Source organism: Cibotium barometz, chromosome 3, assembly GCF_041138505.1.
Source record: "Cibotium barometz isolate CiBa-2024 chromosome 3, ASM4113850v1, whole genome shotgun sequence".
NCBI classification, from domain to species: Eukaryota; Viridiplantae; Streptophyta; class Polypodiopsida; order Cyatheales; family Cibotiaceae; genus Cibotium; species Cibotium barometz.
Genome location: NC_141048.1, coordinates 20415027 through 20434303, shown reverse-complemented (window position 1 = coordinate 20434303; position 19277 = coordinate 20415027). Strand labels below are relative to the sequence as shown.

The following is a 19277-nucleotide window of genomic DNA, read 5'->3' as shown; positions in this document are numbered from 1 at the left end:
TCTTCAAGGGGGGAGAGAGAAGATGCAAAATGGGTCCCTCCATCATGCACATGTGTTCCTTTTTCATCAAACCACCACTTTTGAAGAAGAGATCTCTAACTAGAATAAAAGCAATACAAAGTTAATAACCTTGCATAAACCAAATGTAGCTTAATTAACTAAAGAAACAAAAAAAAAGAACATTTGGTGATCTCTCTCTCTCTCTCTCTCTCTCTCTCTCTCTCTCTCTCTCTCCCTTATAAGCTATAATGTATCTATAGGTTGAGGTGAAAAATCGACTTGTCCACATCTCAGCATTCTCTCATACCCTAATATTTCGCCATCAATCAGTCAGAAGCATTTAAAAGATTTACAATGGAGTCGCTTGCGGGCAGTATATCCTTCTCCCACAACATCTACTATACACGAAGACCTACTCCAATCAGGGTATTTATCAAGCTACCTTGTTTGATCAAATATGTGTGTGTGTGTGCGCGAGAGAGAGAGAGAGAGAGCATGCTCCATAGGAATCATGTATCTAGAAAGATGGCTTTTATGAAGCTTTCTATGTATCTGATGATGTGTTCACGCTTCAGACGTACCCATTTTCTTGCCGTACAGTGTAGAAATAACCGCCGGGGGGGTTTGGGGCGGGGGGCGCTCATTGCATTTGTATCGTACACAGTAATCCACTCACCCTCAAATACATGTTTTTTATGTCATGAATGCTGTTTCCAACACAGTCACGTTTCCCTTCGAGCTGTTGGGAGTTGAATGGGCTGTTGCGAGTTGAATGGAGTAAAGCACGGCTGGTAGGAGGCCGTTTTCATCTGGGAGCTGCGGAAGGTGTGACCGGTTTTCCCATGATGGAATGGCCGGCCCATAGCACATTCTCAGCCATGAGTTCTTGGAGGAGGTTGAAAATGACGTGAGAGCTCCAGACATTCTGCCACATCAGAAGGTTGAAAATGATGTGACAGCTCCAGACATTCTGCCACATCAGTTGACAGAGACATAACACCTCCAGACATTCTGCCACATCAGCCTGAGGAGGTTAAAAGGAACATGACAGCTCCAGACACTCTGCCTCATCAGCATCAGGGAAATAATATTTCAGTCCAGTTTCTAGTATAGAGATCGATGGTATTGCTAGCAGGGGAGCTCATAGGGAATCAGTTTTCACAATGGTGTGGAAAAACCCTTAAAGTGTCTTGAGATTCCAATGTATGTTGTGTGGTGTTCAATGAGGATTCTACAAACAAGATCAGAGTTCCAAAGGAGTCTTTTTCAAAGTTGGAGGAGGATGACAGGATGAGGTACATGTGCAGGATCTTGTGTTGACCACACAAGGATGATCTATAAGCTGTAGAAAGAAAGTTAAAGCGTCAATGGAGTACTCAAGTCATTTATTGTTGCATTGAGTCGTTTGGTTTAACTCAAGCCAACTCATAGTGGAGTCATCTCCTTTTGTTGCATGGCTATCAAGAGGCTATGCATATTCAGGACATCTGCAAGTCGGGCTGGGAAAGCACCTCAATTGGGAACCACTTCTAGAAAGAGTGGTTGGTTGGGCAATTCATCTCTAAAGAGGACGAACTGGGGCTGCCATCTGAGGAAGCCTGGAAGGTGAAGAGGTGTGCAGGATTGTGACTCCTATGGTACATGGTAGGACAAGCTGGCAATGTGAGTTGTTTGATGCAGGGGTATCCTTGGGGGTGGGGTTGGGAGAGAAGGGGAAGGGGGGGGGTTGGGGGGGGGGAGTCGGCACTATAAATGGTAGGTGCTCAGGGAATCCTGCTGGTCTTAATCCTGGAATAAAGTCGTGTAAATGTTTTGCAGGTCTATTAGGCCCCCCCTCTTTGGGGGGAACCAACTTACCAAGGCACAAGGTTGTCGCAGAGGACTCCTGCACCTCCATCACCAGCCAGCTGACTAGCCTGACTCACGTGGCGGTTAATGCTCGTGGCTATTCCAATTTTCTAGTCAATGAGGTTAAACCCTCTTTTGTGGTTGGGCGTGGAGAGAGGGAGCATGGCCCGCCTGCTGGCGGGGGCATCCACTGGTGCTCAAGTGCTGAGGGCACTGTTTTGTGCCTGAATGAGTGCACAAAGCAGAAGCAAACAAGCATTAGGGTGTACTGAGTTGAGAGTGCAAGAGAGAGAGAGAGATATGAAGCAACTATGCTGAATATACTGAAGTGATACAATCCGAAGCAAGTGGCAAGAAGAGTCTCATAAGTGAGGGAGCAAAAGGAAAGACTGGACTATGAGAAAAGTGAGAGGCCATCCCACCTATTTATAGGTAAGAGAGGCTGGCCGACTGGACATGGTAATGTTGACCGACTTGGAAAAAGCACCCGACATGGAAAAAATCCCAGAAAGTTGTACAAAAATGGGTTGTACAAAAATGGGGTGTCCAGCCCATAATCAAGGGCCATGAAAAGGGACCAAAAGGGACACCAAATATGAGCAGAAAGTGGGAATGAATGTGCTAACACACCCTCTTAGCACCACCAGATGCTGAACATACTCTGAGAAGCCGAAGATGAGGAGCCAAGGAAGCCTGAGAAATCGGCTTGGTGAACAAATCTGTTGCATTCTCCGCTGAAGGACAATACTCCAAACGCAAATCTCTAGCAAGAACCCGTTCATGAACATAGTGATAATGGAGTTGATAGTTATATAGTCTTGTGGGTTGACTACCATGAGTATATAACATGCACGTTCCTAAAAGGTGAATTTGGACATGTTCCTGGATTCATCTAGGTATATAATTCAGCTGTATTAGCGAACATGCAAATTTCACATTGTGAAGTTTTCGTCCGAGTTGCGGCCTATTCTTTCTATCTTTAGCGATGCATTTGCCCTATCAACTACTTATTTGCTGTACTGATTCTTTCTATTTGCTACTTCCCTTAGTGCTAGGCTTCATTATGGCTGAGTCTGCCCTGCATCTCCGGAGGTTTGACAGAAACTCCGTACAAAGGACTTTGTGTGAATATATGCTCTTATGTGTGTGTGTGTGTGGCACGGTTGTTTTCGTACAGTGTACGACAGCTTATCGTACGGAATACCATACGGATTTGTATGGATTTTATCAGGAAAAAAATTATATTTTTTTATTTTTTTTTCAAAAACAAAAAACTTTCCAAGAAAAATTAAATTTTTTGGTGGGTAATGGTCTTTTTTTTGCTTATCTATGGCTGTTTGAGCTTCCTCTGTACTATGATGCTTCCCTCCTTTCTAAAATACTCCATATCTGGACTTGGAAACACCTAAGTTTATAAGTATTTTTTTAAAAAAAATATTTTATCGTACGATAAGATTTTTTTAAATATCGTACTATATTTTCCCGTACGGTATCGTACCTTACAACTATGGTGTGTGGAGTGCATGTGTGAGAATATCTTGATATAGAGTTCTACACCCACTATTGGACACGAATGACGTTAGCGGGGATGTTGTTGTATCTAGTCCATACTATGCATAATGGAGTTGATAGTTATATAGTCTTGTGGGTTGACTACCATGTGTATATAAAATGCACGTTCCTAAAAGGTGAATTTGGGCATGTTCTTGGATTCATCTAGGTATATAATTCAGCCGTATTAGCGGACATGTAGATTTCACATTGTGAAGTTTTCGTCCAAGTTGCGGCCAGTTGATATTGTGCTTATTCTTTCTATCTTTAGCGGTGGATTTATCCTATCAACTACTTATTTGCTGTACTAATTCTTTCTATTTGCTACTTCGCTTAGTGCTAGGCTTCATTATGGCTGAGTCTACCCTGCATCTCCGGAGGTTTGACAAAAACTCAGTACGAAGGACTTTGTGTGAATATATGCTCTTATGTGTGTGTGTGTGTGTGTGTGTGTGTGTGTGGAGGGCGTGTGAGAGCATATCTTGATATAGAGTTCTACACCCACTATTGGGCACTAATGACATTAGTAGGGATATCATAGTATCTAGTCCATACTATGCATAATGGAGTTGATGTTATACAGTCTTGTGGGTTGACTACCATGAGTATATAACATGCAGGTTCCTAAAAGGTGAATTTGGACATGTTCGTGGATTCATCTAGGTATATAATTCAGCGGACATGCAGATTTCACATTGTGAAGTTTTCATCCGAGTTGCGGCTAGTTGATATTGTGCTTATTCTTTCTATCTTTAGCGATGCATTTGCCCTATCAACTACTTATTTGCTGTACTAATTCTTTCTATTTGCTACTTCCCTTAGTGCTAGGCATCATTATGGCTGAGTCTGCCCTGCATCTCCGAAGGTCCGGAGGTTTGACAGAAACTTAGTACGAAGGGCTTTGTGTGAATATATGCTCTTATGTGTGTGTGTGTGTGTGTGTGTGTGTGATAGAAACTTAGTACGAAGGGCTGTGTGAATATATGCTCTTATGTGTGTGTGTTCAGGAAAGCCGAGTTGACGTCCATTTGGAATACGGGCCATCTATGATGTCTTGCAAGAGCAAGAACGGTGCGAATGGTAGTTATCCGGGCTGTCCGAGCGAAGGTCTCATCGAAGTCGACTTTAGGGCGCTGAGCATAACCCTTGGCAACCAACCTCGCCTTGTGCTTGTCCAAGTTGCCACCATCTCGAAACTTTGATTTGAAGATCCAACGCACACCAATCACTTTATGTTGCAGTGGCTAGGCACCAAAATCCAAGTGCCATTTCGTTCAATAGCATCTAGCTCTACGTGCATAGCACGATGCCAAGGCTCATGTGAAAGAGCCTCGTCCACAGAAGTGGATCAGAAGGACCACAAATGATAGAGGACATAAGAGCATAGTTAACAAACATTTTGCCCTCATGAATTTGTTTCCCTGAAACTATGGAAGATCGCGTGAGAGAACGAGGCGGAGGAGTAGAAGGAAGCTCACGTAACCCAGAATCACGAACTGTCTGAAAATACCATCCAGGCACAGATCTGCTCGAACTCGTTGGAGGAGGAGCAGAGTCATCATCATATGATTGAGAATCCACAGTTGGAGGTGTAACAGAAGCAGAGAGAGGAGGAGGAGGAGGAGGTGGAGGAAGAAGAAGCTCACCACCCCCTTTGAAGATGTAGGAGTCTCGTCGAACACCACATCACGGCTCACAACAAGTTTGTCGGCCTGTTGATCATATAAACGATATGCCTTGGACACAGTGCTGTATCCGAGAAAAGTCATGCGTTGAGACTTCAAGTTTAACTTGGAGTGATGCTCCTTAGGCACATGTATATATGCCGAACAATCAAATACCTGGAAATGAACAACAGAGGGCTTCTCATCATGGAAAGCCTTATATGGAGTTTTATTTGGAAAAGTAGCAGTAGAAGACCTGTTCTGAATATAGACAACAGTAGAAGCCGCCTCAGCCCAGAAACGTCGAGGTAATGAAGAATGCTCAAGCATAGCACGGGCCATCTCCAGAATGGTCCTATTCTTCCTCTCTGCAACTCCATTATGTGATGGAATATATGCTGTAGTAAGCTGTCTCCGAATGCCATGAGCCCTACAATATTGCTGAAACTCTTGGGATGTAAACTCACCCTCTCTGTCGGTCCTGAGAGCCTTGACCGAGGAACTGGTCTCTTTTTCCACCTCAACTCTCCAATCACAAAAGTGCTGAAAAGCCTCATCCTTGGACTTCAGAAAGAAGACCCAAGTATATCTGGAGAAGTCATCCACCATCACGAGCATGTACAATGCCTTACTCAAAGATGCAGTACTCATAGGACCACATAAGTCTGCATGAACAAGAGCAAGTGATGTTGAAGATCTGTGTGTCGCCTCCTTCAGAAAGGCGGCTCAATGTTGCTTCCCTTGTACACAAGAGGAACAAATAGAAGATGGAGCCTTGATGGTCGGTAAACCCTCAATCAGCCCATCCTTCGAAGCTTGTTGTCGAAGCTGATAGCTCAAATGGCCAAACCGAGCATGCCAAAGAGCAACAAAAGAACCAGAAGAAAGCAAAGCGGTCAACTTGTACAGACCACTATCTTGGACTCCTTGAGCCAAGATGCTACTAGTCTCCTTATCACGAATGGTAATCTCTAATGAGAGAAGATCACCTCCGCACCTTGAGCTGTAAGAGCACTCACTGACAAAAGGTTAAATGCCAAATTTGGAATGTACAGAACGTCAGAGAAGTACCTCTTGTCCTCGGAGGAGCGGAAGATGGGGACGGTGCCATGTCCATGCACTGGCACGGAAGAAGAATCACCCATAGTGATCTCGCCTGTCCTGGTAGTGAAGTCCTTGAACCAATCTCGATGGGGTGTCATGTGAGTAGTAGCACCACTATCCACAATCCACGATCGCGACTGAGAAGTCACAAGAGTAAGTACACGACGAGTACCTGCCAATAGAAAAATACAATCATCTTTTGTGGTCTGAGACACCGCTGTAGAGGAAGAGTTCTTTGCTTCTTCATCCCGCTTCTTCTTGTGACATCGGGGCGATTTCTGACCCTTCTTGCCACAATAATGACATTCAATGTCCTTGTTTTTAGAAGATACACAACTGTCCAATCTCTGTTTCCACCCTTCAAACTGCCATACCCTTCCTCTCACAAAGGGCCAGATGAAACAACTCTGCAGCAGACATAAACTAGTGGAAAGAAAGAAAGATTGATAAGTTCAGAGCCTACCAATTTCAATGCGTGGTTCTGCACTGATCGTACCAGTCTGTACTTGCAACAGTCTGTCTGTACTTTTCTCCCTGTAGTTGCCTGATTGATGCACCAACTATACTTTGATGATGCGCCGCCTGCAGCTTATGATGCACCACCTGCAACTGTTCGGGACTGAACAGGCCTGTACTCGCCAGTACCTATCCGTACAGGTCTGCAGTATCCGACTGTACCAGTCCGTACAGTACTGTACGTGCAATTGTTGCTTGTGTCAGCTGTCGTACAGCAGCCGTACCAGCCTGTGTCAGATGTCCTGTAGCGTCTGTGTTATTCTGCCCGTACAGTACCCGCATGTGTGTTATTCTGTACCGTACAGTACCCGCCTGAACCTGCAGCCACCTGCTGTCCGTACCCTGGTCGCCAGCGCCGCTTGAACCAGCCGCACCAGGTCTGTACGGCCTGTAGTCACCAGGTCTGTACGGCGTGCAACCACGTGGTCTGGACGGCCAGTTCTGAACGGTCTGTTCTGTACATAGCAAAAACCAGCAAAAATACACCCTTTGCAACGAGCTTCCACGACTCCTCCAAAAACGAGAGAGAGAGAGAGAGAGAGAGAGAGAGAGAGAGAGAGAGAGAGAGAGAGAAGCGTGTAACTCCTAGTGCCCCTTTCTAAAGTTTATTAACTTACTAAGGGTCACTTATGCCTAGGGGCCACCCAAGGTTAAAACATTAAAAATATTAATGTCCTTGGTTCCCCTTCACACTTGAGGATGTCCACCATATTTCTATTTGTCCAGGAACCCAAATGTGAATCAGTAAATATTTATCTTGCTCACCAAATACCATGCCCACACTTGTGCTGTTCCACTTTCACAGGGTCATGACATACCCCGCTCTTGAAAAATGGCAAGCGTCCTCGATTGCAATCTGGTGATATAGCAAAATATCCAAAGTGAAATGTACAATATGGCAAGATCAGCGTCCCAATCTCTCTAAGCCATGCATATGTAATAACATTCACTGCAAACCAATGGTGTAGTAATAGTCCAAGTTGTATACCACTGTGAACCATACACAACCACAACATCCAATGTGACTAGTACACATATATCATAGAAGTTCCATAAACAGATGTACTGTCAGCCATCAGTACCTTCGGGTGAGACAAAAGTTGCACCAAACGACCTCTAGATGTCATCTGAGCCTGTTTGTATCAAGGGAGTGGAGGTGCTACCCTCCTCTTGAGCATCAGGCAATGCTCCAGACCCATGCTCTGCTGAACCTAAATGAGCCGTAACAAGAGTCGGCTCCAACTCAAAGGCATTGAGATAAAGCTGCAAAACCTGAGGTGAATCTGTTAAGTCACCTTCCTCCATCCACTTCGCATCCATCGGTGAATAGTTCTTGAACTTCACAAGATAGCGACGGGAAATTTTACCTCGTACCTTTCTTTCCTTATGTGCCAGTATCTGCTATGGAATAAGAACCTCATCAAGTTCCTCAACTTCCGGCTGAGCCTCATCTGATACATCCTCAGGCACATCCCCACGGAAAGGTCTAGGTAGACTCACATGAAATGCATTGTGAATCCTCCAGTGATCTGGTAGCTTCAAGCGATAGGCCACTTCACCAATCTTTTCCAATACCTGAAAAGGTCCATAATAGCGCATGCTCAACTTAGGGAATAAGCGCTCTTTACCCTTCATCTTCTTGAGCCTAGCTTTTTCAAATCGCAAAAGAACCCAATCACCCAATGCAAACTCTAATGCACGTCTGTGATGACGGTCTGTTGCTTTCTTTTGCTTTTGCTGCGTTTTCTGGAGTGCCAACTTAACTCTCCGATAAGCTTCATCCATATTCTCCACATATTGATCAGCCTCAAAGATCTTATCCTTTGTGTGCAAAATGGGTGGTACCTTCTTCCCTCCTTCCATAATCTCAAAAGGCGCCTTGCCCGTTGAGGTATGGACAGTGTTGTTATAAGCAAACTCCACCAAAGGAAGATACTTTTCCCATTGTTGCTTGTGCTCTAACACATAACACTTAAGAAGATCTAAGACTGTAGAATTAGCCTCTTCCGATTGACCATCTGTTTGTGGATGAAATGAAGATGAAAACTTGACAGTTGTACCCATGTTGTCAAACAACCCTCTCCAGAATAAACTTGTCATCCGTGGATCACGGTCACTAATGATAGACGAAGGCAAGCCATGATACTTGAAGATGTTCGCCATGAACAACTTCACCATATGATCAACTTTGATGGTCTTACGCACGGGAATGAAATGAGCCTGCTTACTGAACCTGCATATGATAGTCCAAATGCCATCATTCCTCGTTTGTGTACGTGGAAGATCAAATATAAAATCCATGGCAATGCTCTCCCATGGTCTATCTGGAATAGGTAAAGGCTGAAGTAACCCTGGTGTCTTTTGACGGTCAAACTTCACCTTTTGACATACGATGCATTGCCTAACAAAAGCATCAACATCTCTTCTCAAGGTTGGCCAATAAAAGAAAGTCTCAACCAAGGTTGATTCCGTACGTACGTACGGATCCGTACAGTACGGTACAGCCGTACGGTACGGTACAGTACCGTACTGTACGGATCCGTACGGTTTTTTTTTAAAAAAAAATAATAAAAAAAATAAGTGGCGTGGCGTGGCGAAACGTGTGTGGCGACCATGCGCTTGCGGATAAGCGACCAGATTTTGGGCATTAAGCGAAAAATTTTTGGGTCCATGTGAATACTTGCACAATCGTGTGTACCTGCAAAACTCTGCAGAGTAGCTTCTTCGCTCTTCTTTGCTCTCTCACGCCCAGGCTTCATCATGCCGCGCAAGACCAACCCGAACTGGGCAATCCACACCAATGTCCTGAGGGTTGTTAACACCCCTTCTCAGCAAGGGTCAGGTACTCGGCTATGGGCATGCAAGTATTGCGGGGAGCAGTACACTAGCACCATAACTCGCGTCATCAAGCACATGACAGGTATCGGGTGCACCAATCAATGTGGTCCATGTGATAAAATACCACAAGCTGTGAGGGACCAATTGATTGCGGAGAATTGTCCTGCAATGGGTGGTGCAAGCAGTGTTAGAGGTGGTGAAAGTACGCAAGATGCTCTCCATGATGCTTTTATTGGAGATGTTACAGGTTCAGGTACAGTAGATGAGGGTGAAAGTCTTTCGGCTTCAGCCCAATCCACCACAGGCAGGAAGAGGGCACGTATTGCTGATGATGAGGACCTCCTGCCACAAGATGCGAGAGGTACAGGGGAGGCATCAAAGCAATCCACTCTGCGTTCTTGTATCTCATCAAGCTTGGGTAAAAGAGCGGCAAAGGGTGGCAGAAATGGAGATTTGTCGCACTCTTATTGAGTGTAATATATCCTTCAATGTGTTAAGGACAGACCAATGGAAAAGAATGGTGAAAGCAATTGCGCAGGTAGGGCCTACTGAGACATGGACAGGTCTTTACATCCATGTTGGATGAGCAGAAGGCCTTGATAGACAAGGCGCTCACACCTGTGAAAGCAGGTTGGCAGGAGTTTGGATGCACTATTATTTCAGATGGGTGGGCAGACATTCGCAAGAGGCACATAATCAATATCCTTGTGTCATCTTGCTTGGGCACCTATTTCTTGCGTGCCGTGGATGCAGGGAGAGCAGGCGACAGGATCACAGGGGAGTTCATTTATGGCCACATTCGACAGGCTATCCTTGAGGTTGGGGAGGACAATGTTGTGCAGGTGGTGACCGACAACGCCTCTAACTGCAAGGCAATGGGTCAAATGGTCGAGGCAGAGTTTCCACATATAGTGTGGACTCCATGTGCTGCCCATTGTCTTGATTTACTTATGGAAGACATTGGGAAGCTTGTTTGGGTGCAGCCCATTGTTGCAGATGCTGTAAAGATCACCACCTTCTTCCGCAAGAAGCATCAGGCTCTTGCCATCTTTCGGAGCCATAGCCCTTTGGATATGGTGAGACCATCCAAGACCAGGTTTGCCTACATGTTCTTGGTCTTGGATAGGCTCTACAAGATAAGAGATTCACTATCATCAACAGTTGTGGATCCAAGGTGGCGACAGATGCATAATTCAGAGGATGAGCGTACAAAATACTTGCAGAGGCGGATCCTGGATGATGATTTTTGGCAGCAAGTTCATAGCCTTTCAGTTGCACTTAAGCCCGTGTATGTTCTTCTCCGACTTACAGACATGGAGGGCTCAACTTTGGGGCTGGTCTTTCATTTGTTTATGCAAATGAAAGACCATGTTGCTCAGTGCTCCATGATGACTGCTCAACGGTAAGCAATAGTTCTAATTTCTTCCTCTTTCTTTGATTTTTATGACTTCTCGATTCTCGATTCTCTTAGCACTATAACCTAAGACATGTATGTTCAATCTCTCATTTTCAGCCGAGGTGAGATCCTGGACATTGTAGACAAACGGTGGACATTCATGAGCCGTCCCATCCATGCGATGGCTGCCATGCTCCATCCTCTCTACAGGTCGCCAGAGCTATGGAATAATACTGCTTTGAGCATGAAGCAGTCAGAGTATGTGGGAAGGATGTTCTCAGAGGAGGAGCAACTTCAGATTGATAGAGAGTTCACCACTTACATGAGTGGTATTGGTGCTTCATTTGCGAGACCTGTGTCATTGAGGAAGGAAGCCATGAAATTCCCTTTGACATGGTGGCACTCTTATGGAAGGGTTGGTCTTCCCAACCTTTCACGAGTTGCTCTTCGTGTTCTATCTTAGGTAACTTGTAATTAATCTCTAAAGTATAATCTTCGGAAATGAAGATTGATGTTTTAGCATTGAAAGATTTACAAATTTGCTCGCATTGCACTTATTTTTGCACAGGATTGCTCGGCTGGAGCATGTGAGCGGAACTGGAGCTCATACTCCCTTATACACACTAAGATTCGGAATCGCCTTAGTACTTCTCAATTAGAGAAGTTGGTGTATTGCAGAGCTAACATGAGGCTCGTGCGAAGCTACCATGCTTTGGGGTCACCGAAGCAGGTATACATTGAAATTTGGACTCAATAAGAACTTAGAAGTAGAAATTTTTTTGTAGTTCAATGGATGTCCATTGTCCAATATGCAATTTGTGGCATGTTTAAACAGGTTGATCCAACACTACTCAAAATGGTAGATGAACCCAGCCCGGAGCTTGTGGATCGGCAGATTAGAGATGAGTAAGAGGAGATTTTGAGAGCTTTACATAGAGAGCTTGAGAGCGTGGATCGTTGTGTGACCCGCTCACGTGCACGATCTCTCAGCATTCCTCTGCGCCCGGCAGCTCCAGATCCAGGCTCTGCGAGACGAGAGAGCATTCGCAGGGGAAAGCTTCCAGTTCGTCGCACCCAGCAGAGGCGTGCAAATGAGGCTGTCGAACTCATTCACACTCAGATTCCCGAGGCACATGATGAGGATGCACTGGAGCTTGTTTCTACTGAGCCAGAGTTCGATGAAGAGGGCAATGGTATCAATGATGGAGGCATGCTCTCTTCAGAAGACTCATCATCTTCATCTGATGATGAGATTTGAGACTCTTGCGTCTAGACTCTAGAGTCTAGACAACTGTGTAGTGTTTCATTGTTTTGCTTTTTGCACTTGTGGACCAGGACATGTGCTGGCAGCTGTAGACATGATATTTGTACTCTCTTTTATTATCTATGACTTTCATGGTTCTTGCTTATATCACTATGACTGTTTAATGTTAACATGAGGTATTGTGTAATGGGCTTGGTAACTTATAATTGATTTAAACTTTAAGTAATGAGGTTCACACTCTTTATTTTAAGTATTTTGGTTGCTATGTCTACAAAATATTCAGGTTTCTAGGACTGTTTACAAATGGTACGTACTGTTTACGTACCTTAAAATTTGTTCCGTACAGAAGTACGTTCCGTACGTACTGATACCGTACCGTACACTACGTACCTTACCACCTGGTCTCAACTGCTTTTACCGTGGCGTCAATACCTCTATGACCTGCATACGGTGGAGCATGACTTTCAATCATAACCTTGAGTCGTAATTGCCTGGTAACACACAATCTACCATGCATCAACAAAAACCCATCTCTGACAGTATAATGGTCATGCCGCTGACCCTCAGACATCTGATCATAGAGCCTTCCAAAATCCTCATCATGGGCATACTGCTCTTTCATTTCATCAAGCTCATGATGATAAGCAAGTGAAATTGCTGAGACCTGTGGCTTGCGTGACAAAGCATCTGCCACAACATTCTTTTTGCCTTCCACATGCACAATCTGGAAGTGGAACATAGACAAAAAGTTGGCCCATCGCATATGCTTCTCAGAAAGTTTAGTTTGCGTGAGGAAATAACGCAAGGTGTGATGATCTGGCTGCACAGTGAAATCAGCCCCAAGCAAATAGTGTTTCCATGTAAAAAGAGCATGAATTACAGCCAACATCTCTTTCTCATAAACCTGTAAATGCTTCTCGGCTTTCTGCAATATTTGACTCTCATAGGCTATCACATGTCCTTCCTGCATGAGAACTGCCCCAATGCTGTTTCCACATGCATCACATTGGACAACAAAAGCCTTTCGGAGATCCGGTAATACCAATACTGGATCCAAAGTAAGCTTTTCTTTAAGCTTTTTAAAGGCTGTAATTTCCTTATCAGCCCATCTAAACGGAGTTGCCTTCTTTGTTAAGGCATGAAGAGGTGACACAATCTCAGCAAAATATCGTATGTACCGCCTGTAGTAGGAACACAATCCCAAAAAGCTGCGTACATCATGCACGGTCCTCAAATCTGGCCAATTAAGAATTGCTTCCACCTTCGAAGGATCCATACGGACTCCATGCTTAGACACGATGTGCCCCAAGAAGTGTATCTCTTGCAAGAAGAACTCACTCTTCTTGCCATTAATGACCAGCCTATGCTTCCGAAGTCCTGTAAGCGGTCCAAAATGTCATCGATCCGCGGAATGGGAAATCGATTCTTGATGGTATTCTTGTTCAACGCCCTGTAATCAATACACATGCGCCAAGAACCATCTTTCTTTTGCACTAAGAGTACAGGTGAGCAAAAGGGTGATGAGCTAGGCTATATCAACCCTTTATTCAACAGCTCTTGTACCTGACTCATAATTTCTTCTTGTTGGGCTGCACTAACACGGTACGGTGGTCTATTTGGTGGAGTACTACCCGGAACTAGATCAATGGCATGATCTTCTGGCCTTTCCGGAGGAAGTTCTCCTGGCAATGACTCGGAAAAACAATCTTGGAACTCACATAAGAAATCAGTCCTATCCTTATCTAATGTAGACAAACTAGATTTAGACTCATCATCTGTTGCATCCTTTACAAAAATCAAGTACGCGGAAAGATGCTTTTTCATTACTGATGAAATTGCCGAAGCTGATACAATAGAAACAGATTCCCCTTTAAGCTTTACATCCAAAACATGTTCTTTTCCTCTATGATTCAAAGTAATCTTCCTAGTGTATGTATCCACCACCGCATGTACTCTATGGCACCATGGCATACCCAACAAAACATCACATCCATCAAGTGGCATGATGAAAAACTCCTCGCTGTCCACATAACCCTGCACATGAAGCTTGAGCTTCCCAATAATAGGAGTGACGGGTTCTGCATACCCTGGACAAGCCATATTAGCCTCATACAAAGGCCCCATTTCCTCTGCACGGATCCCCAATCGGCCAGCCAAATCCGGTGAAATAAAGTTGGCTCTAGCACCTGTGTCAAAGAAAATCAAGGCATTTTGATCTCTCACTTTGCCCCATGCCCTGCACAACTCGGTCTCTTCACCACCTGGCTGTTCCCCAACAAGATCAGGAACTAACCCTGCAGAAGGTTTTGGTTTCTTTGACTTGGGCTCCCCTTTAGTGTCAGAGTCCTTTTGGGACTTGCGCTTGGGACAATTAAAAGACATATGTCCCTCCTCTGTATAGTAAAAACATTTCCGAGCATCCATCAAAGCCTGTCTCTCCTCAGGAGTTCTCTTGGGGCATTGGTAACTTCTTATACCGCTTCTCTGTAGATCCTTTTGCATCACGCGAAGCATGCCCTGACTTTTCAGATTTCTTGCTTGAGTTTTTACTTACTTTAAATCCAAATGAGACCCCAGTGAATAACGCATTTGTTGTCATAGCATTCTCTATCATCTGTGACATATTTGTTACACGAGTCTTTATGCAATAGTCACGCACTTCCTTGGGCAGCCCACAACAATACTTCTCCACCTGCTCAGACAAAGGCACTACACGATAAGAAGTAACTGGGAGTAAAGCTTCCCAAAACTTCTTATTATAATCCTCAAGATTTTCACACTTTGATGCATCCAACTTGTGCCATGCTGTCATTACATCCACCTCAAAAGTAGATGTGAGCCATACGGAAGAGAACACCTGCTTAAACTGTACCCAAGTATATGGTGCTATGCCCTGGAAAAGAAGAGTGGACCACCACTGCAATGCATTGCCCTTGAGAAAAGTCGCAGCTTTTCTCACTTTAGAGGACTCCGTGTAATTACCACCAGAAAAAGCAGCATCAAACTGCTGTAAAAAGGCAAGTGCCTTTAGCTTATCTTTGGCCCCATTGAATGTGTTAAATTTCACAGCAGCTCCCCCTTCCTTATAATCCTTCGCCTTACCCATAGGCGTTAGATTATCGTAAGGAAGTGGCTTCACAAGATTGCTACTTCCAGCATTCATGCCCATCATAGGGTCAACATTACCAATTCCCACACCTGGCATTCCATACATTCCACCCATCAAACATACCATTATGCATATCGGGCTGCATGCCCCCATACATGTTTCCTTGCATTCCAGGCTGCATGCTCCCAAACATGTTTCCTTGCATTCCGGACTGCATACCACCATACATATTCCCTTGCATACCAGGGTGAAAACTAGCTCCAAAATTCCCTGGAATACCCATGCCTCCCTGAGGATAACCCCCAGTCATGGATTGGAACACAGAGCCACCACCAAAATAGCCTGGATGCATAGACTGCTGTGGAATAGATGGCTGTTCAAAAAAGGAACTCTGTGAGTTGGCACCAAAAGTATGTTGCATGTTCGGAAACTGTACAAAAGAAGGATCCTGTGGGAAGGCACCATTGTTGCCCTGAGGTGGGTTCTTAGAACGCACTTTCTTCTTCTTCTTTTCAGGCTTAGAACGGGATCTCATAAATTCAACAAACTTCTCACTTTGAGTGAGCTGCATAAACACATCCATTACACCTGCCAAACGATTTTTAAACTGAGCATCATCTTCCTCTTTACTAGGCATATCTTCTGGCTGTGTTACATCCTCATATTGTGCATCGTCTGCAGCCTGTTCTCCTGCAAGAATATCCTCAAATTCATTTCTCTCAAGAGAGGTCTGTTGCTCTTCCTCTTCATCATAAAAATATTCATCTTCTGTGTCTGACATGTTGCTGAATTTTTCAGCAATGACTTTCCTCGAGTCAACCACGAGCTCACCCCCTTAAGAAAGTTGATGATGGGTCCTGGCAACGGAACCTTGAAACCGGCCTCTGGTAGAAACCAAAGTGCGATAGACTAGCAGTCACCCTTCCACTTGTAGTCCAAATAAATAACAAAATTATCAAGAGCTAGAATGCTCCAGAACTGAAAGGAAATCGAACCTGTTGGCCCAAAGCTTAGCGCCCCTTTCGGTATTTCTTTATTCAAATTCAATGAAATGTATAACTGAGTACAACAAAGCCAGTCCAGGAGAGTAAACCTGCATGTCCAATCTGGCAGCCCTCAAGACCTCTTAGCACAGACGATTCACACACAGATCTGTGTCCCACAAAAGCAACACACTGTGCTTCCCTCTAGTCAACCAAGACAATTCAGTAGGGCAGCCTTGAGCACACATCTGGCTGTTCCATGAACATGGTTTCAAACTCAGCTCAAATACACATCCATTGTCCAATCTCTGTTTCCACCCTTCAAACTGCCATACCCTTCCTCTCACAAAGGGCCAGATGAAACAACTCTGCAGCAGACATAAACCAGTGGAAAGAAAGAAAGATTGATAAGTTCAAAGCTTACCAATTTCAATGCGTGGTTCTGCACCAGAGGGACTGATCGTACCAATCTGTACTTGCAACAGCCTGTCTATACTTTTCTCCTTGCAGCTGCCTGACTGATGCACCAACTATACTCTGATGATGCGCCGCTTGCAGCTTATGATGCGCCACTTGCAACTATTTGGGACTGAACAGGACTGTACTCGCCAGTACCTATCCGTACAGGTCTGCAGTATCTGACTGTACCAGTCCGTACAATACTGTACGTGCAACTGCTGCATGTGCCAGCTGTCGTACAATTGCCGTACCAACCTGTGTCAGATGTCTTGCAGCGTTTGTATTATTATGCCCGTACAGTACCCGCCTGTGTGTTATTCTATACCGTACAGTACCCGCTTGCACAGCAGTTGCCTGAACCTGCAGCCGCCGGTTGTCTGTACCTTGGTCGCCAGCGCCGCTTGAACCAGCCGCCACTAGGTCTGTACGGCCTGCAGTCACTAGGTCTGTACGGCCTACAGCCACGTGGTCTGTACGGCCAGTTCTGTACGGTCTGTTCTGTACGCAGAAAAAACCAGCAAAAATACACCCTCTGTAGCTAGCTTCCACGACTCCTCCAAAAATGAGAGAGAGAGAGAGAGAGAGAGAGAGAGAGAGAGAGAGAGAAAGAGAGAGAGAGAGAGAGAGAAGCGTGTAACGCTGGTGACTGTGTTGGCGCGATACCTGGACGTGGCAGTATGATCGAATCCTTGCAGAGAAGACAACACACCGCCTTTCGTTATCAGTGGAGCTGCTTGCAACGAGAGGTATTACTGTAAATACAGCAGGTACACTAGGGTTTCTAGCAAGTACTGCAGGTCCAGTAGGGTTTCCAGTAGGTGCTGCAGTACAGTAGGGGTTCCTCCAGGTACAATAGTTTCCGCAAGTACTGCAGGTACAGAAGAGTTTCCAGCTGCCGGTACTGTAGGTACAGTAGGGTTTCTAGCAGGTGGTACAGAAGAGTTTCCAGCCAGTACTGCAGGTACAGTAGGGTTTCAGCAGGTACTGCAGGTACAGAAGAGTTTCCAGCCAGCACTACAGCAGGTGCTGAATTTGGGTTTGAGAGAACGAGTTTTCTTTGCTTTTGTACATGGATTTGGATGACCCGGCTGCTACTGTTGGTGGCATGGCTGCCAATAGCCTTAACATGGATCTTATTGAGGAGATGATCGAGAAGGATGTGGGTTATGCTTCAGATGCCTCGGAGCAACAAAAACGTCAAAGGCTTGATGTTGATGCAAGCTATACTCCGGTGAATGTTGGAGAGAATGCAGAGGAAAGTTCTCAGGTACCTTCTCTTGAGTTTGCACGTTTGCTGCAGATCACTGGTGAGCTTCTGCAAGAATATGTGAAGGCAAATAGCGTGCAAATGGCTGCAGTAGATAATAGTGGTGTGGCTGATGTATGCATGGAGACTCCTTTGTTGCTACAACAGCTAGCAGAGTTTCATGATCCTGCTGCTATCTTTTTCTTTATTGGGCGTATTTCATTGTTGCCTCGTCTTAGAGCATGGCTAGGCCGCTTGGTGTCGCCTGAGGCTCTTGAGGAGATTTACGATAGTCCGAGAGGCTTTTATGAAATACTTTTTCGCACTTCGGAAGCCCGTAGGGCAGTCTTGGAGCAGGTGCCACTTTTTTTGGATGGGCAGTTGGTTCATGTGGTTCCGTGGAAGCCTATGGCAGAGTACCAAGATATGTTGCGCCAGGCTTGCCCAGTTTGGGTTGAAGTGAAACAATTCCCACCAATATTTTGGCGTGTTTTACCAGGTCTCATGCGAGGTATCGGTGATGTCTTGGTGGTGCCTCGAATGACATCTAGAAACCGAAATCGTCTATGCATGTTGTGGAATACTGGGACACCTAGGCCGACACATTTGTGTGTCAATATGGCTGGGCTGCAACCTTTAATGTATGAATTGAGGTGGGATACATTTGCTGGCCACTGTTTCAAATGTGGTGAGATGGGCCACTTTGTCTCCGAATGTCTTAAGAAAGAACAAGTTGCTGCTACCAAGGATATCGTTGATGGGCAGTTGCCCGTGGAAGATGAGCATGATGCTCCTTCACATGATGCCCAACACATGGATGTACATGTGGATGTTCAGAATGAGGTTGAGCAGCCATGGGTGGAAGTACGTGGTAAAAAGACACGATTTTGTTGCCCCGCGGGGGGATTTCTCGGATGCTGTTTGGCGGGGGCCTTTGCGTACTCATCAGGGGCCCTTACATACATATGCTCGTCGCCCTGTGGGTTCAGGTGCCCAGCAACAGACCAGGATTGAGAGGCCGGGAGGCCAACTTTCTCAGGGTACAGGGCCTCTTGGGGTGGATAGAGTAGAACGCTATCCTATTAGAAGTTGCCTAACAAAAGAAGCACAACAACAATTGCCTCTTGTGTTTGGTTCGAAGGGTGAGGTCATCTTGCCATGGGATGGTCATTACCGTGCTCGGGAACTCCAAGGGCAGTCTGAGATCACAAATATCATGTCTAAAAATGCAATGCTTCAAAAGGTTCGTGATTTGGCAGATTGTCCTGGGCCTAGTACACGGCCTTGTTGATTCCTTTT

At 45.2% G+C, this 19277-nt stretch overlaps 2 protein-coding genes across 2 annotated transcripts in view; both read left to right on the top strand.

Annotated features, from left to right (window-relative positions):
• The first annotated feature begins 244 nt into the window (after nt 1-244).
• The window catches only part of LOC147639820 (cell division topological specificity factor homolog, chloroplastic-like), a 41858-nt gene continuing 22825 nt past the window's right edge, over nt 245-19277 (top strand). Inside the window, exon 1 of the mRNA XM_086774422.1 lies at nt 245-426. Coding sequence (XP_086630548.1) covers nt 355-426 — 72 coding nt within the window. The 5' untranslated portion in view covers nt 245-354. The remainder of the gene's footprint in view (nt 427-19277) is intronic.
• On the top strand, nt 10097-12081 carry LOC147639821 (uncharacterized). Its single transcript, XM_086774416.1, has 4 exons — nt 10097-10923; nt 11035-11332; nt 11486-11647; nt 11753-12081. Exons 1-4 carry the CDS (start codon nt 10097-10099, stop codon nt 11825-11827), a joined length of 1362 nt encoding a protein of 453 aa, XP_086630542.1. The 3' UTR covers nt 11828-12081.